The following is a 24,169-nucleotide window of genomic DNA, read 5'->3' on the forward strand; positions in this document are numbered from 1 at the left end:
GTTTGCGAGGGCAAACAAGAGAAGACAGGATTCGGAGGATGAAATGCGGACTGGCTGCACAACAGAATGTATTCCTTCACCAAACCCAGATCAACCAGGCTGCTGTCCGAGCTAGCTATAAGGTAGCTCACCTACTAGCTACCCATGGAAAGCTGTTTACTGATGGGGACTTTGTTAAAGTATGCATGCTTGCTGTGGCCGAGGAGGCGTGTCCCGACAAGAAGGATGCGCTCAACGCGGTGAGTCTCTCCACACCTACTATGACCAGGCGAACCGAAGATTTGGGGGACAACGTGTATGACCAGCTGAATGAGAGAGCATCAGAATTCGAGTTTTTTGCTTTGGCCATGGATGAGAGCAATGACGTGCAGGATGCAGCACAACTGCTGTGATCTATTGCTCATATTATTATAAATTCACTGTTTTTTTAATTTATTTATTTTATAGGCCTATTTATTTGACCTTTATTAAGTGCTGCACACAATTATTATTAATATTATTAATAATATCAACAGGCCTACCTACAATTTATAATTTTCCACTCACCTTTGCCAGTGTCAATCACCTCAACTAGGCAGATGTTTCTTACCTTGACAGCTTTGATGTTATTTTTATTAGAAAATAAATAAATGGAATATCTGTGGTATTTCAAATTAAAACAGTGTGAAGACTCAATTACTACTTTTGCAAACCACTAGTAAAGATAAACAAATATGTGCCAGGAATCAAGTGTTGATATAGTAGTGTGGATATAGTAGTGGGGATGGCTGTGCCAGGCTAATAATCTCTACTACACAATGAGGCCTGCTGGTGGTCATATTTGTCTGGGTCATACAATTCTATGTTATATAGCTGACCCGACCCCGGCCCCCCATCACAGTCAGGAATGACAATGTGGCCCCCAGAGAAAAAAGTTTGGTGACCCCTGGTGTATACCATTTTCAGGTCTGTCGCACATCGACTTCCTGTTTGCCAACTGAATGTATTTACGAAACATATAGGGTGGATTTTGACGCTATTTCAAGAAGCAAAATGCTATTTCAAAATGACAGTTTACCAGGATGCTATTTGAAATCCCTGGGGAGAACACTGCTCTTTACTTACTTGTTTCAGGGTTAATTATTTGTTGAAGTCAACATTCATAATAAGTGTGCTATTCCTTCAGTTGCTTGCATTCTGATACAAGCAAGAGTGGGGGGATATGTAAGTGAGCAGTAGCTCACAGCTGAGCTTGTTTATTCAAGTTGCTGAAAGTTTACACGTCACCGACCCTACCTTAAATGTTGAATACAAGTAATTCCTTGAGTACTGCATTAAAATACTATTTCACAAAGTGTGAGATAAACATTTAGTGTTGACTTAACACCTGCTATGCTGAATTAACACATTTAATATTGACTTAACTTTATTAACTACAATAATGCTTTCATTGTTGAATTAACACAGTTTACAAAGACACACATGTGCACTGCAATATTAGTTTCAGCACTCCAGGCCTGTTAATTCAGTACTGGGAGACTTTGCAATGAGTGTTTGAGTAATCCAGAGCAGCATAATGAATATGAGGGCAGGAGGGAGGGAGTGAAAGAGCGAGCAAGAGACAAGGCTTCCTATCATTATAAACTGCTGTGTTAGTCATTGTGTTAAATCAGGAGCTGTCTGGGATTGGGAAGGCGAGTTAAATCCTTCTCGGAATAAACAGGAGTGCAAAGGAATTTCCAAACTTTTTCCACATGTGTGTAAAACATGCTCTTCATTTCCTCCTCTTCCTCTCCGTGCTGTTCTTCACTTCAGGTGAGGAAACCAAGAAAAAAAAAAACCCAAGGTCCTCTTTCTACTTATCTCCATTTTGAGAATTGTTTTTTACAGACATGTATGCAGATTAAAATGATGTTTAGACTGGCATTAATATTAGGGCTGTGCAAAACAGAGTAAAATAAAACAGTCTTGTAGTTGTAATTTTATTGCACCATATTATTGCAATTGCATGGACCTTGTCATTGTTTTGCTCCATATTAGAGATACAAAATAGAGGCAAACTATTGTATATACAGTATCTAAACTACTGTAGCTCATTTGGATATTGGTTGTGATGTTCGCACCAACAGGAAAATATTTAGCGCTTTGTTTGATGATTAATTTGCAACTTGGTGCTGTTTTGGGAGCTTTGCAAGTTTGGGTCATGTATTTTAGGACCTTCTTAAAGTGTGTTGGGACTTTGACTCAGGATTTCATGTTAGGGTCCTGGCTTCAGGGATTTTTGTACTTTAAAAAAGTTTTTATGACTCGGTTCAGGTATTTTGGGACCTTGGTTCAAGCTCAGAAAACCTCATGTAGATGTTGTTAGGAGCTTGGGTGCTTTGGGACTTGGTTGAGATGTGTTAAGAGCTTGTGTAGAGATATATTTTTGGACCTTCTTTAAAGTGTGTTGGGACCTTGATTTAGGTACTCTTGGTCAAAGTATTTTAAAACCTTCGTTTACATGCTTTGGTTCAGGTGTATTTCGAGTTTGGTTTGGGTAATTTGGTGTAGGTGGTTGGGAGCTTGCTTCAGGATCTTCAATTGGGATCTTTAGGGATTGTGGATCTGGATCTTTCAGAGGAAAAAGCATATAAGAAACTTTTGAGATTGATTACTTTGCATCTTTCATGGGTCAGAACACTCACAACAAACATTAAAACATTGAAGAATTCCCAAGAGAATTAATTTGCATATATTTGCAGAAGAGTCAGAATGATTACAGCATAGAAGAAGTAAAATGAGATTGAAGAATTCTGACATTTCATTTGCATGTTGAAACCTTCTGAAACAGATCACATAAGCAAGGCTTAATAATGTGGAGATCATTTAAAAAGAATGTTGCGTAACTCTACACATCACTAAGCCTTCTAAGACAGGGTGTTGATGTTCCAATGAATTTCCCGTATGAGTGTTAAGTCAGTGAAGCATTGTCTAGTGTTTTCCTGTGTTTCCTGCAAGCGCTGAAAGACCATCTGGCCTTGCGTGCTTTCACACCACTTGAATGCTCCAATCTCGACTTCTCTTTCACCGCCCCTTTCCTGTGACATTAATGCCCACAAATAGTCATGAAGTTGTCCTGGAATAATAATCTACATAGAGTTTCCCAGTATGGTCCTCAGGGATCCTCAGAAGACTGGTGTTGTTGTTTTAATGAGTGCAGAGTATACTCTAAATGTAGAGTGTACACCAAATAGTCTAATACCACATCATGTAGAGTGATGTGTGGAACTGCAAAAGTGACAAAAATGCTGGGAATTTGGGTTGGAGTTCTGGGTGCCTTCTTGAGAAACCTTTACCTTGGCCTCCAGCTGTCTCTGACTTCAAACAAATCTATAGGGCTCCTATGAACAATCTTGTCTTTGGTAATAAGCACAAACATATATAAAGTAATTTTCTTGGTTATCTGCACACTAGTTAAAATGCACAAGCCAGTGCATACTTAGTGCCAGTCCCAAGCCTGGATAGATTGGGGAGGGTTGTGTCAGGAAGGGTATCTGGTGTACAAGTAAAAACTTATGCCAAATCAAATATGTGGATCATCAATTGGGAAGGATGATCCGCTGTGGCAACCCCAAATGGGAGCAGCTGAAAGAAGAAGAAGATCTGCACACTATCTGCACACATTTGCCAAATTTTAATTATTTCAATGTTTATTTGCTCTTACGCACACTTTTTTCAATTTTGTCCAACTGAAATGAACTCCGGGCAAGTCCTGCTCTTGAAATCTGTATTTATTCTGACTTGAGCCCTCACCCTTCCAGTGGATCATCTAACAAACTTCACTTGAGCTAAAATAAAATAAGATGGTGTTGGAGATTCCCGAGGGGTAATCGTGAGGGGAAGTCGATGAGGGCACATTGAAAAGGCACTAAAATGGGGATCAACTAATCCCTCAATATCAATCCTACTCATCAGTAGTGTAATGATATTGTTAAGAACCTTGATGACCTACTAAACAGCTTGAGCTAATTTTTGGACATGTTTAAGGCCTCATCCACACTAATAGTAGTGAAAAATTGTTTTAGTCACATTAGCATTTCCAGTTCATTTCCCAAAAGTTTTCCATCTATTACAACACTAAAAACAATTGCACTGGAACGCCAGTGTAACATGTACACTAGGCTATACACACTGTTGTGACTTACCACATTCACCAAGCAGGACTACATGAGCATGCGGAAATCCTCTTTGAGTGATACACGCCATTCTGACAGTGCTGTGTCCATATCTGCCACTGGAAAATTGGATTAGAAGTGATCGTGCAAGCAGCGCAGATCGCTTAGGGAAGAATTAGGCAGCAGGTATAGCCAAGAAAACAAGCTCTTGCTTTCATGGGCCACAGAGATAAATATAAGCCTGTAGGATCTCAAGGGAAAGTGTACTGTTACAGAAGTACCGGTAACCTCAGAATACATTGAAATGACAAGAATGAATAAGTGTGTCAGCATAAAAAAAAAGAAAAATGATAAGGATTATAATATAACAAGAACTCACGGCACTTCCTCTCCCTGCCAGCAGACGTCATGGTCACAGGAGTTTGAGAGTGAATTCTGCTATTGCGTCTTGGTTACTTCCTGGTTCTAGACTATTAGCAGCTTGTCTGTGTTAGTTCTTTGCCATTTCTAGCATGTGTATAAATCCTGAGCCTTTGATTTTTACTGCCTGCTTTGCTTTGTTTGTTGGATTGCTCCTCTGCCTTGTTTACTGTGTTGTTTGTTTGTTTGTTTGTTTGTTTGTTTGTTTGTTTGTTTGTTTGTTTGTTTGTTTTTAACCTTTACCAGTATTATGACTTTGATTCTGGATTATATTTCTAATTTGTTTGCCAAGATCTATATGAAATTAAATGAAAGGAACATAAAATACAGTACAAGGGTGCAAAAAGGATAACATTATAGAATAACATAGTTATTGGTTTAGAAATGTCAGTGATAAAGGGTGGCATGGTGGTGTAGTGGTTAGCACTGTTGCCTCACAGCAAGAAGGTCCTGGGTTCAAGCCCAGCAGCTGACGAGGGCCTTTCTGTGTAGAGTTTACATGTTCTCCCCGTGTCTACATGGGTTTCCTCTGGTTTCCCCCAAAGGCATGCAGGTTATGCTAACTGGTGGCTCTAACTTGACCATAGATGTGAGTGTGAATGGTTGTTTGTCTCTATGTGTCAGCTCTGTGATGACCTGGCGACTTGCCCAGGGTGTACCCGCCTCTCGTCCATGGTCAGCTTGGATAGGCTCCAGCTTGCATGTGACCCTGCACAGGATAATCAGTTACAGATAATGGATGGATAAAACGTACTGCTTTTATTACAGAATACATATTTAAAGAAACCTTTATTTGTCACATGCACACTTCAAGCACAGTGAAATTCATCCTCATTTAACCCATCTGAAGCAGTGAACACACGCACATACACAGCCAGAGCAGTGGGCAGCCACACACAGCACCCGGGGAGCAGTTAGGGGTTAGGTACCTTGCTCAAGGGCACCTCAGCCCAACGCCGCCCCACGTCAACCTAACTGTATGTCTTTTGACTGTGGGGGAAACAGGAGCACCTGGAGGAAACCCACGCAGACACGGGGAGAACATGCAAACTCCACACAGAAAGGCCCTCGCCGGCCACTGGGTTCAAACCCGGAACCTTCTTGCTGTGAGGTGACCGTGTTAACCACTACACCACCGTGCCGCCCTATATTTATATAATAATATAAATATAGTATTATATAATTATTATATATTTATATAATAATGTTTGCTATTAAGGTACCAAGAAATCACTTGGCAAGTCATTAACTCACTCTTATTTATGAATAACAATAAAAATTATTCATGACCAGTTGAAATATAAAGGGTGTATTTTTAGTACTTTGTAAGGACCAAAAATAAGGTCCTCACAAAGATAGGATAGTGTCAAATGTCCTCTCAATCATCTGGTCCTCACAAAAACATATTGTGTTTTACAGCTTTTATAAAAAAAAATGAAAAGAGCCAAAAGAACTTTGCACCAACCAAAAAAAGAGCAGTGGTTCTCACAATGATATGATAGTGTCACACGTTCTCATAATCACTCAGCCCCCATAAAATTAGTGTTTTTACAGATTTTATTTGTAAAACTAATGGAGCCAAAAGATCTCCTTCTGCTTGCTAAGGTTAAGGTCAGGGTCAGATTTAGGCATAGTGTTAATTAGCTACAGTATTTTGTATGTCAACTGAAGGTCCTCATAAGGACAAACAAGTGTGTGTGTGGGCCGGCCCAAGACTTTATGGGGACCTTAGCAGAATTTAATTTGGGAGACTCCACTGCCTTGGTACCACCAATACTTTTGATTATTCTAACACACCCATTATGAATTTTATTAGTTGTAGCTGTGTTGCTTGCTACCTTACTACCTCACTGTGCTTACTGTACATCAAACTGCGGTTAACGTCTGTTACAGCGGGCATGCATATGAACATGACACCAGCTCTAACAGAGGTAGCGAGAATTGATTAAATCAGTAGTATTAGCTAGCCACTTTTTTTTTGTATGATTACCAATGGCATGATATATAACAAAAAAATTAAGCTCTTTTGTGGGATATTTCAAGTACTCTTGGGCGCCCTCTCGTGGCCACGGGGGCCCTAAACAGGCACTTAGTTTGCTCATGTGTCAGGCTGGCCTTTTGTGTACGTGTGTGCAGGCACGTTTAATTCCTTTCAGGCACAAAAACAAGTGTGTAGAACAATAGTGATGCACAAACACTCTCATTGTATCCCTATTTTAGGCTTTAAACAGGAAATAACTACCACAGATTAAAACTACCTCATCTCTCTCTCTCCAGTAACAGTCAGTTAGCAGTAACTGTTTACACACACACTTTAAGCATATCAGGTTAAAATCTAATGTCAGTTAATTAAGTATTACTTTATTTTTCACAGGTGTTTACTGTGGAGAAGATTCTATACTAGATACAAAAACAATCACCCATATGTACCCGGCAGAATTGAAAAAGACCTTCATGAGTTATGAATGCTTTCAAATCCTTGCTATCTGGGTGAAGTGCAAGTTTATGATAGTACTCTCAAGGTCAATTGTAAAAAAAGACTGTAGATCCAGGTAGAGTAGCAAGCAGTTCATCCATATGTGGTAAGGGATGGCTTTCCACCACTCTGGCTTTATTTGGTTCTCTAGCAGACTCCATTTGACTAGCAATAGTAATAGCCTCTAGTGTCAATTTTTCCTTCAGCACCACCTCGTATCTTTCTCTTATACATGGGTTTGCAACATATTCCACTAGTCTCGTATCATGTCCTCACAGTTAGCAAAGTCACAGGTAGCGGCCAGCTGTCACAGGGCAGTAATGTATTGAATAATGGACTCATTGGCTAGCTGGACTCTTTTCCTAAACATGTGTCATTCTACTACCACGTTTACCTTTGGCGTGAAGTAGCCATGTAAAGCAGTCAGTGCCGATTCTAGCATATTGCCTGTGTTCAGTAGCTTGTAGAATGTCCTTTGGCCCTCCAATCCAAGACAGTGTAGTAGAAGAGCACATTGTCTTGCCTCAGTCCATTTTTGTCCTTCCACATCGATGACCAAACAGCACTTCTTGAGCATCTTTTCCTATGACTTGAATGGAATAGTGGACTCCCCTGGGGCAGGCAGAAAAAAATTGGTGAACAGTGTGGTATTGGGGGGCAGCAAGGTGGTGTAGTGGTTAGCACTGTCACCTCACAGCAAGAAGGTCCTGGGTTCGAGCCCAGCGGCCGGTGAGGGCCTTTCTGTGTGGAGTTTGCATGTTCTCCCAGTGTCCGCGTGGGTTTCCTCCGGGTGCTCCGGTTTCCCCCACAGTCCAAAGGCATGCAGGTTAGGCTAATTGGTGGATCTAAATTGACCGTAGGTGTGAATGTGAGCGTGAATGGTTGTCTATGTGTTAGCCCTGCGATGACCTGGCAACTTGTCCAGGGTGTACCCCGCCTCTCGCCCATAGTCAGCTGCAATAGGCTCCAGCTTACCTGCGACCCTGTAGGATAGGATAAGCAACTACAGATAATGGATGGATGGATGGATGGATGGTGTGATATTAGCCATAGTCACAAAAAAAGCAGTAGTTTGCAAGAAAGTGAAAACTGCAGGAGTAAGTTCCTTGTCACCAATTTGTTACCTCCACCAAGGAGGTTATGTTTTCGGTAGTGTTGGTTTGTTTGTTTCTTGGTTTGTCTGTTAGCAACATTATGGAAAAAGTTATGAACGGATTGCTCTGAAATTTTTTTCCAGAGGTGTGACTTGGCACAAGTAACAATCCATTAAATTTTGGCAGTGATCCGGATCACCGTCTGGATCCCGGAATTTTTTAAAGGATTCTTGGCGGAGGTCTGTGCTCTCCGAGTGCTTTTCTAGTTATGTTTTGAAGAAGTAAAAGCACAGGAGGACGACTTACAACTATAATTCTTTTATTAAGTTATTAAGCACGAAGCAGTACAGCTCCACATTAAACTCATATCTTCTTCTTCTCACTATTAACAGTCATAACCAGTAACCTTATACTGACACCTAGTGGTGTAGTTCCAATTGCAGACAACAAATACCAAGGTGGTTTTACTTTTCATTTGCTACATGAGGAAAGCACGTCACTCTAAAAAGCAAAACCTTTATCTCGTTGCCCTTGTAGAAGGTTATGCTGATTTCATGCCCGCTAACCTGGACGAATTCCTGTTAACTTGCAGCCACTTTTAATTCCAGTTATTTAAATGTAAGTAAATCTATGTGGGTCAAAGCAAACTTAACCAGGTTATGCTGCTGTCGTCGTCGGCTGTCCATCGCTAGCAATGATGGCTGCTTTATTACGATGCGCAGAAACACAGATGGGCCATGAAGCCTGCACCAGAGCAACAGAGTCGCCCGCAGCAGCGGCACCAACGGCCCGGCCCGGCCCGGCCCGGCTGAGCACCATGGAAATGTCTGACCTCGTGAGTGCTCATGTACTATTCTCCTCTCTTACTGAAGCGCCTTGCACGGTAAGGTAAGACAAACAATGTCATGCCCCCATTGTGTTGTCTCTCTGGACCTCCAAACCTGATGCCAAGTGGTGCACAAAAGTGCCACAGACCTGATGGGTATGGAAGTTGCCCCACAGTGACAACTGACTTGCTGAGTGATGCCATCCGTTGGCCATTTGAGTGGCTCTTCTGCATGCCATCTGGTGGCATGCCATTGACCCTGTTGGGTTCATCTGCCACATTGCACTGAATAGCGCCTTATTGGTGATGTACTATTTAACCCAAAACTGGAACCCAGGCAGGTGCTACCACTCTGGGTCAGAGTGGACCTGGGAGCAATGGTGATTAAGGGGTAACTCCACTTTCCCCAATACTCAAGTCCTCCCGGACCTGAGACTCACCACCGGTTGCAGTTTAAAGTCATACCCAGGACATACTGCTGTAGAAAAATAACAAACAATGGCTTGGTGTGATGAAGTCGAGTTTCCGACCTGAAGTTGATCAATTTTCCTATAGCATCACTTCCTGATGTGTTTTATTTATTCCGCTTATACCACAGCAATTTGCTGAGTGATTACAATGAATGAATGATACATGGTACTACTGTATTTTTATCAATTTATAGTTACATTCATATTTATGGCACTTATAAACAACTGTGTATACATACATCAGACTTTTTTCTGTCTGTTGAAGTCTGTAATGAAATATTTACATGAAGTGGCACAGTGTAATGAGAGAGTTGAATGAACTGAGCATTTTACATAATTTATTTATATTCTAAACTCAATTGCCAGTTTATTAGGTTGCCTATATAGTGGGCATAAATAATGATTATTAAAATCCTCCACTTAGAAGCCAGTGCATATTGTTTTTTCCTCTATACACACTGGTTTATTAATCACTTGATACAGTAGGTGTACCTAATAAACCTGCAGCTCAGTCTGCATATTTATACGCATTATTTATAGGTTTTATAGCTGTTATTGACCTTCCAGTGTTACACTGAGGTGATATATGGAGGCAGTTTATGAAAAATGGCTTCATAAATAAACGCAGAACAGAATAGACATCTCTTATTCCACTGAGAAAAGACCGTACCACTTTTCTATATAAAGCCTAACCCTGTGCTCATACCAGCAGCCGTTTCTCTTCTCACGTCGCTCAATTTGCTCTGTGCTGGTCGTTTGTGGGTGTGTCCTATCTTTAGTTCACTGTTGGTTGCTATGGTTTCCCTGGTAGCACCAGCGTAGTGCAACATCCTAAAAATATTCCAAAAAATAATAACTAGAAATAAAATTCTGGAGGTGAAATCATTTTTATAAAAGCCACTGAGGTGTTTCTGGTTAAACTGAACACCTTTTAAACTTAGAGCGGCAGACCTGTAATGGATACATGAAATGGGACCAAGGAGCCAAACACAGATCATGTTTTACAGTTGATAGGAAAAAAAGGTCAATTTAGTACTTGTTTGCATAAAGTTAAACATAGCTCAGCTTTGTTTTGTCGTCCTTTGTACAGCTTTACCACCTGTCACATATAGAAATCACCAGATCGTCTTAGAATGTAATGCAACACCACATACTGTTGCTGTAAATGTGTCCTAATACTATCTTAATACACACTTTATTAGGAAACCCCCCCATCCACCTGGTGTTTGGTGTAGTTCTCTAATCAGCTGATCCCTTGACAGCAGCACAATGCATCAAATCATACAGATATAACTCAAGAGCTTCAGTTAACATTCACTTCAAACATCAGAATGGGAAAAATTGTGATCTCAAAGTGTGACTTTCTTTCACTGTGGCATGGGTGTTGGATTGAGCCATATGGACTGGTTTGAGTATTTCAGAAACTGCTGATCTCCTGGGGTTTTCACACACAGCAGTCTCTAGTGTTTACACAGAATGGTGCGAAAAACAAAAAAAACATTGAGTGGGTGAGCGACAGTTCTGTGGGTGGAAACAAACGCCTTGTTAATAAGAGAGGTCAGAGGAAAACAGCCAGATTGGTTCGAGCTTTTTTGCCAGGAAGGATATAGCAACTCATATAATCACTCTTTACAACCGTGGTGAGCAGAAAAGTATCTCAGCATGCAACAGCAGAAGAACACACTGGGTTCTGCTCCTGCAGCCAAGAACAGGGATCTTAGAATCAAGAACAATTTCTTATTAAAGTGGCCGGTGCACGTATAATAAAACGGACTATTTCTCACCCACCATGCCATTGAAAAGGCTTGTTTCTGATTGGTTGGCTGTTAGTTTTTGTTTTTTTACCTTGGACAACACAAATGTAGATGCAGTAAAATATGTAATCATAGCTCTAAATTGATATTACATAACCCTGACAATGTGGACAATGTTGAACCAGCAGTCGATTTTTAATTTTATTGGACGTGTTTCGTCTGATTTGTCAAAAACAGAACGTTGAATGACAATCGGACAAAGAAGAAGTGCGTTTTTATTCTCTCTGTGACAAACTTAACATCTGGGATGTAGCCATGGCAACAATGGCATGGGTAGAAAACTAGAAACTGAGCTAAATACACTATAATGACAATTTGTTCTTTTTAAATCAAGCATTTAAGACAAATTTTGCATGATCCAGCTTAATAGCACCGACGGTTAATTAATCTAAACTAAGCTAGACTAAGACACGCACACACAGAGCTACCAATCATGGAGCCAGCCACACCTTAACATTTATCAACCTGATTAAAGATGATAAAGAAAACCTTGCGTCAGATAACAGAAACAGACGTAGCTTAAACTGGCCATTAGTTAGCAATGACTGTGATAAAGTTGGCTGAAGAACACAATTGTTAGCAGGATAAAGTTCACAGTAGCCTACTTACATGCATCAAGGTTAAATCTGCTTGAGAAAATTCCTCCTCGTCCTTTCAGATGAAGTCATATTGAGGTGACATGCTCAGTATGCAACTCGTACCTCTGAGCTCTAAGGTTCGGTTCGAGTTAATGATAAATCTGCCAAATATAAATCTCAAATATTATTTACTGGGAATTCTCTCTTTTACTTCTGATTACGATGTGAATTTATAATGCAGTGACGGCTTGGATGCTTGCCTGAAAAAGAAGATATTTTATCTTCTCAAGGTACACACACACACACACACACACACACACACACACACACACACACACACACACACAGTAGGAAGGTGATGGATGATGTGTTTCAACTTTTCTCCTGCACTGGGATGGAATAGTTTGCTTGTACTGCAAGTTTATGCATAAGCCCATATATGTGTGTGTGTGTGTGTGTGTGTGTGTGTGTGTGTGTGTGTGTGTGTGTGTGTAAATTCCTCATAGACCCAAATATTTAGGTCGACTTTTATAGGCAAAAACCAATGTTTAATCAGCAAACCAACATTTCTTGAGCCTACTAAACCTTGGACAATAATGACAAAAAAAGGAAGCTTTTTTCTGGTAAAATTAGTTGGTTGTATTTCCAAAATCTAAAATAAAAATGTGAATTAGTCATTTGTTTATAAATTCTCACTTCAGTGAATATGTTCTTTCTTTGTCCCATGGGCTTCATATCCAAAAATAAAAACCGGACTCTCCCACGACCTTTTCCGTTGTGCCCTGTGAGAGCCCAGTCACAATGCACACACACACACACACACACACACACACACACACACACACACACACACACACACACACACTATACAGTATACAGAGGTGGACAGTAACGAAGTACATTTGCTTGAGTACTGTACTTAAGTACACTTTTTGAGTATTTGTACTGTACTTGAGTATTTTTTTAGGAAACTTATGACTTTAACTTCACTACATTTGAAAGACAAATATCATACTTTTCACTCCACTACATTTCTATCAAGGTCCTCGTTACCCGTCACTATGAAACAGCTTAGAAAGTGAATGTTTTTTTCTCTTCTTTTCTAAATCGTGATTGTTTTTTTCGCAGGTGACACTGAGAGCCTATCAGTAATCACTAGTAATCACATCACGTCCATAGACTGGATAAAATCAAGTTCAGTGATTTCTCAGCAATATTAATTGAACACAATCAGTTGATGGCAGAATGGAAGGAGGTGGTTCTTCTGAGGAATGCACACACACCCGTGGCCATACCTAGAACCCTTGTTTCAGTTTTCTGAAAGGATTAAAGATTCATTTAGTTTTAAATGTTTGCTTTGTTTGCCTAAAACGAACCACATTACAGCCTACAAAAACTTGCCGTCTGACCTGCAGAAGCATATTGAGGTATGTAATCGTTTTGTTCCAAGAGAAAGCTTGTAATGAAGTTGTCTGTGCTTTTAAAGCTAGCGATAATGTTGCACTAGCTATGCAGTCTGGTTAGTCAAATGACGTTCTATGGATTTGCCTGCTGCCATTGCCTTGTCCATGGCTAATGTTTACACATAGCTAGTTAAATTGGACACTGTTAGTTAGCATGTAAAAACTGAGTTACGCTAACATGAATAACGTTAACATATCTGAAGTCTCATCTCATTCTCTCATCTCATTATCTGTAGCCGCTTTATCCTGTTCTACAGGGTCGCAGGCAAGCTGAAGCCTATCCCAGCTGACTACGGGCGAAAGGCGGGGTACACCCTGGACAAGTCGCCAGGTCATCACAGGGCTGACACATAGACACAGACAACCATTCACACTCACATTCACACCTACGCTCAATTTAGAGTCACCAGTTAACCTAACCTGCATGTCTTTGGACTGTGGGGGAAACCGGAGCACCCGGAGGAAACCCACGCGGACACGGGGAGAACATGCAAACTCCGCACAGAAAGGCCCTCGCCGGCCACTGGGCTTGAACCCGGACCTTCTTGCTGTGAGGTGACACCACTAACCACTACACCACCGTGCCGCCCCTTATCTGAAGTCTCATCTCATCTCATTATCTCTAGCCGCTTTATCCTGTTCTACAGGGTCGCAGGCAAGCTGGAGCCTATCCCAGCTGACTATGGGTGAAAGGTAGGGTACACCCTGGACAAGTCGCCAGGTCATCACAGGGCTGACACATAGACACAGACAACCATTCACACTCACATTCACACCTACGGTCAATTTAGAGTCACCAGTTAACCTAACCTGCATGTCTTTGGACTGTGGGGGAAACTGGAGCACCTGGAGGAAACCCACGCAGACACGGGGAGAACATGCAAACTCCGCACAGAAAGGCCCTCGCCGGCCGCTGGGCTTGAACCCAGACCTTCTTGCTGTGAGGCGACAGCACTAACCACTACACCACTGTGCTGCCCCTTATCTGAAGTCCTTTCAGAAATATGTTTTAGCATAATCTTGCCAAATAAACAAAATGTAGAAATCTTTCTTTTCTAGTAACATTAGCTACCCAATATGATTTTGAGTTTGAAAAGAGTTTGCTAGCATGTCAGGTGGAGATTCACTGACTGGTTAGCTTAACATTAAACCACCATGATTCCACAGGTAGATTCATATGTGCATGAATACACACAATTACACACGCACGCATGCATACACACACACACACACACACACGAGACCTGTGAGATGGACAGTATTGTACTAGTCAATCACAACAAATTGTTGGAATTTTTTGTTTTGATGTCAGTTGATAGTCTTGCATTTTTTTTTTGTCTTGCTTAAAGCAGTGTTGCTGTTCGGCAGTTATTAAGTTCGAGGTGTGGACCTGGGTTTTAATCAGGTTGGATTGTCATTTTTATTTTCTGAGCAAACTGCATTTACAGCTAATCCACCGTCTTCCTGATTAACATACATATGTATATACACATACATGTATGCACACACTACCAGAGCTGGGTCAGAACACTGCTGCTTTGTGGGGGTGGGGAGGAGTGCTACAATAAAAAAAAAAAAATGACAGTGGTTCTATTTCAGTTCAGTTGTGTTTCATTTTGTAACATTCTACCAGGTGCTTATTCTACAGGTTCTACAAGTTAGTCAGTAAATCCAGTCAGTTGCTTCAGAGGCATTAGGTTTTGGAAGTGTTGTGGCAATAATACAACAATGCGTTGACAGAAAATGTCAAGCCAAGTCAAGTTTATTTGTACAGTGCTTTTAACAATAAACATTGTCGCAAAGCAGCTTTACAGAATTTGAACGACTTAAAACATGAGCTAATTTTATCCCTAATCTATTTATTAAAATGTACTTTTAATACTTAAGTATTTTTAAAAGCAAGTACTTCAGTACTTTAACTTGAGTAAAAATTTGACTGTACAACTTTCACTTGTATTGGAGTCACATTTGACCAGTGGGATCTGTACTTTGACTTAAATAATGAAGTTGGGTACTTTGTCCACCTCTGACAGTATATCATGTAGCAATGCATGATTCTGCTTCTATACACTAACTTAAATTGAATTTATGGAATAAATTCCCATGTGATTGACAGCTGACAGAGAATATGCCCCTCCCAGCCAGATAGCACGTCAAGATTAGCTCTTATGACTAATGGTTGCAGATGGCTGTGGCACTGTTGGGATTCGAACTTGCGATCTCTGGACAATCAGGCAAACAATTTCTGTTGCGTCACTAAATTAAACAAATGTTATTATGTTTGTGACAACAAGGTGCTATGGCATCACAAAATATAACAGCTGATCATGTTACAGAATACAAATAAAGACCCCATGGTATCATCTTACCAGGGTCTTCTTCATCTTCTTCTTCTTTGTTAATATTTGGGCCTGAGCACTGTAGGACTGGATTTTTTGGTTCTCATGGGCAAAACTCATAAAATTTGGCACACATCAGTGTTTGTTACACTTACTCAGGGACAGAGCTTTGGCCCCGGGTGTGGCCCAGTGACACTATTGGCCCTTTTCCACTACCCTTTTTCAGCTCACTTCAGCTCGCTTCAGCTCACTTCAGCCCGACACGGCTCGCGTTTCGACTACCAAAAACCAGCACGACTCAGCTCGCTTCAGCCCTGCTTAGCCCCTAAAACTCGCACCGTTTTGGAGTGGGGCTGAAGCGAGCCAAACCGTGCCGACTGAGGTTGGGGGCGTGAGCAGACACTCCCCTGTGCACTGATTGGTGAGGAGGCGTGTCCTCACATGCCCACACACGCCCCGCGAGCACGCTGGGATCTGTAAACACCGCAAACCCGGAAGGAGAATAATTATGAATTACGAGAATTTCTGAAGCCTTATGCGCCTCGCCTCATCTATACACTCTTGCCAGTATCTGTTGGCGTTGTCGGTGACGACAAGCCACAGCACCAAGACCAGCAACACTAACGACTCCATGTCCTCCATGTTTATTGTTTACTATCCGGGTGGTGAGACTACCGCTTAAAAGATCACTGAATCAGTGACATACAGAGCATCGTGGACGAGTTCGCGGAGCGCAAGGCTCGTCGTATGCCCTTCAAATAATGCGCGCAGTAGGCTATTGATGTTTTATTATGAGCCATGTACAGTATGTCGCCTAATGTTTTTTTGTTTCTGAGTTACATGTTCGTTTGAAGGACTTAATGTACAAAATAACAGTTGCACCCCGTAGTGTTGAAATTGGTAAACACAGTGCATTCAGTGAGGTTTGCACCGCCCTCCTTTTATTTCTGACTCTTCCTGTCACCGTTGCAACCTCTGAGCGCTCATTCGTATGCCCTTCAAATAATGTGCGCAGTATAGGCTATTGATGTTTTATTATGAGCCATGTACAGTATCCTAATGTTTTTTGTTTCTGAGTTACATGTTCGTTTGAAGGACTTGATGTACTAAATAACATAGTTGCACCCGGTAGTGTTGAAATTGGTAAACACCGCAGTTGCGGACATTTTGTAGCCTAAAATGATGTTATGATAAGCTTTAATAAAGGGCCCGGTCATTTGCCCCGCCCCCGGCCCGGCTCTGACTTGTTCCGCCACTGTCACTGATGTCACTGTTTGCGCTGCTTAATGACATCACGTGACGTCCACCCACTTTCGCTAACTCCACCCAATGTGTCCACCCACTTCCAGCCAGCACGGTTCAGCGCGGTTGTAGTCGAAATGCAACTCCAACAGCCCCGCTCAGCCCGACTCAGCTCGACTCAGCACGGCACGGCTCAGCCGCGTTTGTAGTGGAAAAGCGGCATATAGTGCCACCATTTGTAATTGAGTCTTGTCCCTGGCATATAGTTTCACATACACACACCAAATTTGGTGCACACATGCGTCTCCCAAGGACGAACGCATTTGTAAAAAGCATACATTCGTAAAGTATACATTGCTTTAACCATGCCCAACAGGATGTGAGTTATTTTGTTGCGTTTTGACACGTTACATTTTGAAATAGTCCTTCTCGGCAGTTTATCAGATTCAAGTCAGATTTGGTATACATAATGTCAAGATGTTACTGATTTTAAATTGCAAAGTGATTTTTGATATCTTACAAGGCATTGAAATGGCGACAAGATGAATTTATATGTCTCGCCACGCAAACGGGAAGTGCCTCATAACTTCACCATGCATTGCTTGACATGGCTCAAATGTCACAGGTTATTGGATATGATAGTTATGATGATATCCACATAACCTGAATGACACTCTGGTATAGCGCCACCATGTGGTAACAGAAAGACTGACTTTTTCACTCGTCTCAGCTACACTCCTCTTAGATGGTTCACCAGCTTCATGTCACATTACTTTTTTTTGCCTCATGTATCCTAAGCCGCGATACATCACTGTCTAGTGTTTGTTGCTGATTGTTCTGGTTTCCCATTTTAGCTCAACAAACATTACTGTGTGTTGCAGGATGGCACAGTGTGGCTGCGATGCAAGTGTACACGTCGGGTCGTGTGCAGGCGGTGAACGGCACAGATGTCCGGTTGAAGTGCACATTTCACAGCTCGCATCCGATCAAACGCTCAAGTCTCACCATCTCCTGGAGCTTCAGGCCGCTCCGCCCCGGCAACGAGGAGTCTGTAGGTCACGTTGCTCTCCTGTGTGATGTGTACTAGTGGATATCAATATGTGTGTAATATGTGTATATTCTCCATCAGCGTGTCAGTTATATCTCTAGGTATGTAGGTGTTACAATTTCTGCAGCCTCCAGAGGGCTCCTGAGGCTCGGACGAATGAGAGGTGGTGCCCATGAACGAGTCCAACCTCCTGTGATCAGCAGATCATGAACTGCAAATTTGTGTGTTAAAGACATGGAGGTTTAGATAAGTGGACAGAGATTATCTGATTATTTGATATTACCGGACCTGTGAGTGTGTCAGAGCACTAGGGTGTGGGTGCACCATAGATACACATCTTAAAAGAAGTTTCTAGGTGAAAAAAAAAAAGATTTCCAAGAGAATAACAATAAAATGAAACAAAATCATTTGAAAAAAACAACAACAAAACCTTGTGATAGTGAAACATAATACAATCAATGCTGCTATGAATTACATGTTAGAGCCTCAATTTTGTGGTGCAGGTGTACAAACTTTTGCACTCAATGCTATACGTGTTTTTCCGTTGCTGAATTCTGGTTTGTGATCAGTCGCAATGTGCTGAACAGCAGCTCGGTCAGTAGTGCAGCCGCAAATCACAGGTTTACATGAATGTACTTGTTATCATTAAAACGTTACCGTTTCTATAGCAACTACATTACATTATTGATGATGTACAGTTTTCTATATTGAAATAAATATGCGGATGAGATGTCAGGAGAATAATCAGCTTCAGGGTGCTAACCTTAACTCCGTTTCATCATACCAACCTGCTGCTGATTAATTTCCTACATCTGCACAACACAGAGTGTTGCAAAGTTTGCAACGTGTAATGCTTTGCAACATTATTCTGAAGTTCTAAAGTTATGTCATAGAATATGATTTTTTTATAATGTGTAATACTTTTCAAAACTTAATGTTACATTACAATTAACAATTGAATACAGTCACTCATTTTTTCATTAGTTTTGGCACCCTAGTAAATGAAGAAATTAAGACATTTATTGTATTAATAGCAAAACAATCAATTTGCCAGTTGCCAATATTTGCCAACATTTTGTTCATGAAAGGTTAATATTTTCATGTCAGAGTGGTGTACCTGATTCAAAGTGACTCACTTGAGCTTTACATGCATTAAATACAGCTTAACAAACACATGTTGACTCGTTTAAGTCCTTAGACACCTTAATGAGCTACATTTAAGTAAATTAACTAGAGCATGTGAGTGGATATGTAAAGCGCTGAGTGAGCTTGTAAAAACAGAACTGCTGACTGAGGCTCAGTTGCAGTGATATTTAGGTCATGTTGTAAACAGGTATTATTTTTGCGCTCTGTACACCTGACTCATGTTTTCTGTGTATGTATGTGTGTGTGTGTGTGTGTGTGTGTGTGTGTGTGAATTCATGAACACGTCTCTATAACACACATACTGCCAGAAAAAACAGTAGTGTTTGAAAAAAACGATGTCTCAATAATGTTTCCTGACAAATGATATTTTTAAAGATTTAATAGAAACATAAAATCAGTGAATTCTGGTCAAATTTGTAATGATTTGAAGTTCAATGACTTCTATTTATCAACAATAAAAATAGACAGTTGTAACATTTTATAATTTAAAAAAAACCCCAATCTGTCTCAACACTTTCATATAAATCCAATTTCAAACAGCTTGTAAGTATTAAAAAGTTTAGTAATCCTTTTTATTTAACTTTTTATCTACAACAATTATTTCACACTGAAATTGTGGGAGAAATGTAGAATTTTATAACATTTTATAATAAATAATTATGCAAACATTTTTAAAATATCAGTTCTTAAGTATTTAAAAGTTTGATGAAATTTTTATTTAAAATCTACAAAAATGATTTCGTACTGACAGAATTGACAGAAAACCAAAAAAAAGTAGAAAATTTTAACATTTTATAATTAAAAAAATAAAATAAAGTTTCATATCAATCCCCTGATTCCAATCAGTCGGTAATTGTTTAAAAATTTGATGATACTTTTTTTTATTAGCATCTACAAAAATTATGAAATAGAAAGAAACTAAAAAAGTGGAAAATTCTAATATTTTATTCCTGAAAAAAGAAGAAAAAAAGAAATATTCTTTAAAAAAGTTTGTAATTGTTATAAGAAATACTAACAATATCTGAAAATTGTATTTTGAAAAAAAATCACGATGTTGATATCATATAATACAATCTTAGCAAACCTGAAACTTAGAGAAAGAGCAAAAGTCCATCTGTGTGATATTAAATTTAAAAAAGGCTGTTTTTTGCTCATTTATCCTCTGTGCCTTTCTCAAAGGTGTTTTACTTCCATGAGAAGTCATTTCTTCCAAATGCGGGTCGTTTCCAGAAGAAAGTGGTGTTTGTGGGAGACATTTCGTCAAGTGATGCCTCCATCCTGGTCCGGGATGTGATGTTCAGCTACAATGGGACGTTCAGCTGCCAGGTGAAGAACCCGCCCGATGTCCATGGGAACATTGGAGAAGTTCAACTACGGGTCGTTGCTTCAGGTGAGATGGTCATTATGTTGAGCACAAGTTCTCATAACAACAAGCAGACCTTATACTCTTAAACATCTCCACCTTCTTTTCTAGCTCCTTTCTCTGAGATCGTTATTCTCGCTGTGGCCATCGGGGGTGCTGTGCTGCTAGTGATTGTTGTCCTGGCCATCTACGTGTTCGTACGGCGGTGTCGAAAATTTAAAAGGATGGATCAAGAAAGACTTCGAAGGGAACGAAAAGACCTGGTGGTGTGGTGAAAGATGGATCAATGAATGGAGCGGAGGAACAAAACTGAACGTGATGATGGAGGGAAAAGCAGGTGTTAAATAAAGCTGCACTTCCTGTGCAGTCTGCTGTAAACTACCACGTACTTTCACAGCAGAACCTTGGCCACAAAAATCCTTAAATGGCAAAGATCACAGACAGATGAAAATGACAAAATGACGATTAAACGGTAAAAGATTGCCTCCGAAGTGCAGTGTGCGCTAAATCTTCCAGTAATGCAGCTCAGCTACTGCAGTGTGTCAACTCCCATAAACACACACTCACTCATAGGACATACTAACACTTTCTCCTTTTATAGAATTCCATTACTTTTGTTCTAATTGAATGACTATTCTTGTTTGTCTTAATTTATGGATTTTTTTTTTTTTGCTAGTTTCTGGATTAGCCTGCTTCCTGTAATGCTAGTTTCTCTGTTAGCTTGTTTTTTTTTTTTTTATAATGCTAGTTCCTATGTTAGATTGTTTCCTGTAATGCTAGTTTCTATGTTAACATGTTTCTTGTAATACTAGTTTCTGGCTTAGCTCATTTCCTGTAATGCTAGTTTCTGTGTTAGCCTGGCTCCTGGAACAGTTTGTGGGAATGGAGATGAGAGGAAGGGGACAGTTTATCTGAGAGTAATGACTTTAGCAAAATGTACATGCCTTATATTACAGCATTACATGCAATATACTGTATATTGTATAAGCGAGTGCATTTGTCGTATTTGTTTTCACATTTTATAATCTTTTGTTTAATTCTAGCTACTCTGCAAAAACACCGCTGCACAGTTCCACCGCTGGCAGCCTCTCTTTTGGACATCATGCCATTTTTAATCTCTCTCTCTCTCTCTCTCTCTCTCTTTGGCAAGCAAAATCAAGATGATGTTTCCTCCCTTCAGTGAAGCTATTACTTTGCTCTTACTTAATATTTCTTCATTTTGTGTAAATGATATTCATTTAGGTCCAAATGTGTGAGCTACCTAATATTTTGTTCAGACTGTAATGTACTTTCCTGACAATGTTAAATGAACAAACAAATCTTACAATACAGTAAATACAATAGTTATATTTGTTTAAGTATACTCTTTTCTTGGCTATAATTGTAATTGTGTTTACAAATTCTCAGCTAAAAGGCAAAGCTACTATAAAAAAAAGAGTTTATATTCCCCTCTCAAAAGAAATCTGGTAATTTAATGTACCACAGGTTTGGTTTCATCTCATCTCATCTCATTATCTCTAGCCGCTTTATCCTTCTACAGGGTCGCAGGCAAGCTGGAGCCTATCCCAGCTGACTACGGGCAAAAGGCGGGGTACACCCTGGACAAGTCGCCAGGTCATCACAGGGCTGACACATAGACACAGACAACCATTCACACCCACGGTCAATCTAGAGCCACCAGTTAACCTAACCTGCATGTCTTTGGACTGTGGGGGAAACCGGAACACCCGGAGGAAACCCACGTGGACATGGGGAGAACATGCAAACTCCGCACAGAAAGGCCCTCGCCGGCCACGGGGCTCGAACCCAGGACCTTCTTGCTGTGAGGCGACAGCGCTAACCACTACACCACCGTGCCGCCAGGTTTGGTTTTATATATATATATATATATGGGGGTGGCACGGTGGTGTAGTGGTTAGCGCTGTCGCCTCACAGCAAGAAGGTCCGGGTTCGAGCCCCATGGCCGGCAAGAGCCTTTCTGTGTGGAGTTTGCATGTTCTCCCCGTGTCTGCATGGGTTTCCTCCGGGTGCTCTGGTTTCCCCCACAGTCCAAAGACATGCAGGTTAGGTTAACTGGTGACTCTAAATTGACCGTAGGTGTGAGTGAGAGTGTGAATGGTTGTCTGTGTCTATGTGTCAGCCCTGTGATGACCTGGCGACTTGTCCAGGGTGTACCCCGCCTTTCGCCCGTAGTCAGCTGGGTTAGGCTCCAGCTTGCCTGCGACCCTGTAGAAGGATAAAGCGGCTAGAGATAATGAGATGAGATGATATATATATATATATATATATGTGGGGGTGGCACGGTGGTGTAGTGGTTAGCGCTGTCGCCTCACAGCCAGAAGGTCCGGGTTCGAGCCCCATGGCCGGCAAGAGCCTTTCTGTGTGGAGTTTGCATGTTCTCCCCGTGTCCGCATGGGTTTCCTCCGGGTGCTCCGGTTTCCCCCACAGTCCAAAGACATGCAGGTTAGGTTAACTGGTGACTCTAAATTGACCATAGGTGTGAATGGTTGTCTGTGTCTATGTGTCAGTGCTGTGATGACCTAGCGACTTGTCCAGGGTGTATCCCGCCTTTCGCCCGTAGTCAGCTGGGATAGGCTCCAGCTTGCCTGTGACCCTGTAGAACAGGATAAAGCGGCTAGAGATAATGAGATGAGATGAGATGAGATGAGATGAGATATATATATATATATATGCATACATCCAGTCAAGCCAGAAAGTCTGCACACCCCTTTCACCTTCTCCATGTTTTATTATGTTACAGACTCATTCTACAATAGATTGACTTCATTTTTTTGTCATAAAATTTTACACAAAATAGCCCATAATGACAAAGCAGGGGTGGGGGCTAAAATTATGTTACGATGGGAGTCCTTTGACTATTTACAAAGAAGAAAAGGCAAGAGTAGTGTGAATAAACAGCCCACTGCCCACCTTTGTTTTCCCTTATTAAATCCTGCTGTGTCCCTTCATCCTGGCACCCTGGTGGCATCCCTTTGTACTGTAGGTTGGTAGCACCCATTCGCACCAAAACCAATGCAAATTAGCCTGGCCCTGACATCACATATTGCTTCTGCTTTCCGGGATTTTCCTTATTTGGCTTTCGCAGAACTGTAAAACCCATCACTTTTAGTAGACAAGCTGATTTATGAATATTCTGTGGACTAATTAACCCGTTGTTGTGGAAACTGTCTAGACATGTCTGGTCTCCTTGGGTACTCATGCCAAAGTGGGGACTCTGTGACAGCAAGGCTATGACAGTGTTGCTACATTTGTATCTGACTGATAACTTGTGTCCTGTCTGGATGGCTAGATAGCGTTCATGAGGCATACAAGCAGTTTTAGACGCCCAAAAACTTGATGCTGCTCTAGATCTACATGAATTCGCTTGCTGCCCTGACTAATCACTGAAAATCAGTATGAAAAGGAAAGTCCTTCCTGTGCCATATGGTGTATTAGGTGGCACCTATCTCTGGTGGGGCTAGTCCTCTGGTAACCGTGAGTTGGCCTAGTGGTTAGCGTGTCTGCCTCTTGATCAGGAGATTGCAAATTCTACTCACGGTCGGGTCATACCAAAGACCACCATAAAAATGGTACCTACTGCCATCTGGCAAGGCACACTGCAATACAGACGTGAGTGGGGAGTCAAACTCTCACAGAGTATGAAGAGGAGTTTCAGACAAATATCCATTGCAAAGTTTTTAGGCTCAACAAAGGCACCCAAGTTGCTTGATGATAATGAGGTAAGTTTTCAGTA

The 24,169-nt window shown here is 41.0% G+C and overlaps 1 protein-coding gene across 1 annotated transcript; it reads left to right on the plus strand.

Annotated features, from left to right (window-relative positions):
• Positions 1 to 1,583: 1,583 nt before the first annotated feature.
• LOC132900178 (myelin protein zero-like protein 2) lies at positions 1,584 to 21,753 on the plus strand. Its single transcript, XM_060942217.1, has 4 exons — positions 1,584 to 1,794; positions 17,740 to 17,909; positions 20,232 to 20,442; positions 20,527 to 21,753. Exons 1-4 carry the CDS (start codon positions 1,734 to 1,736, stop codon positions 20,688 to 20,690), a joined length of 606 nt encoding a protein of 201 aa, XP_060798200.1. The 5' UTR covers positions 1,584 to 1,733; the 3' UTR covers positions 20,691 to 21,753.
• Positions 21,754 to 24,169: the final 2,416 nt, after the last annotated feature.

This window comes from Neoarius graeffei, chromosome 16 (assembly GCF_027579695.1).
Source record: "Neoarius graeffei isolate fNeoGra1 chromosome 16, fNeoGra1.pri, whole genome shotgun sequence".
NCBI lineage: Eukaryota > Metazoa > Chordata > Actinopteri > Siluriformes > Ariidae > Neoarius > Neoarius graeffei.

Coding starts and splice junctions, on each gene's coding strand:
- LOC132900178 (XM_060942217.1), top strand. CDS start 1,734: ATGTGTGTAAAACATGCTCTTCATTTCCTCCTCTTCCTCTCCGTGCTG. Junction 1,795..17,739: donor CGTGCTGTTCTTCACTTCAG/GTGAGGAAACCA, acceptor TGTGTGTTGCAG/GATGGCACAGTGTGGCTGCG. Junction 17,910..20,231: donor GCCCCGGCAACGAGGAGTCT/GTAGGTCACGTT, acceptor CCTTTCTCAAAG/GTGTTTTACTTCCATGAGAA.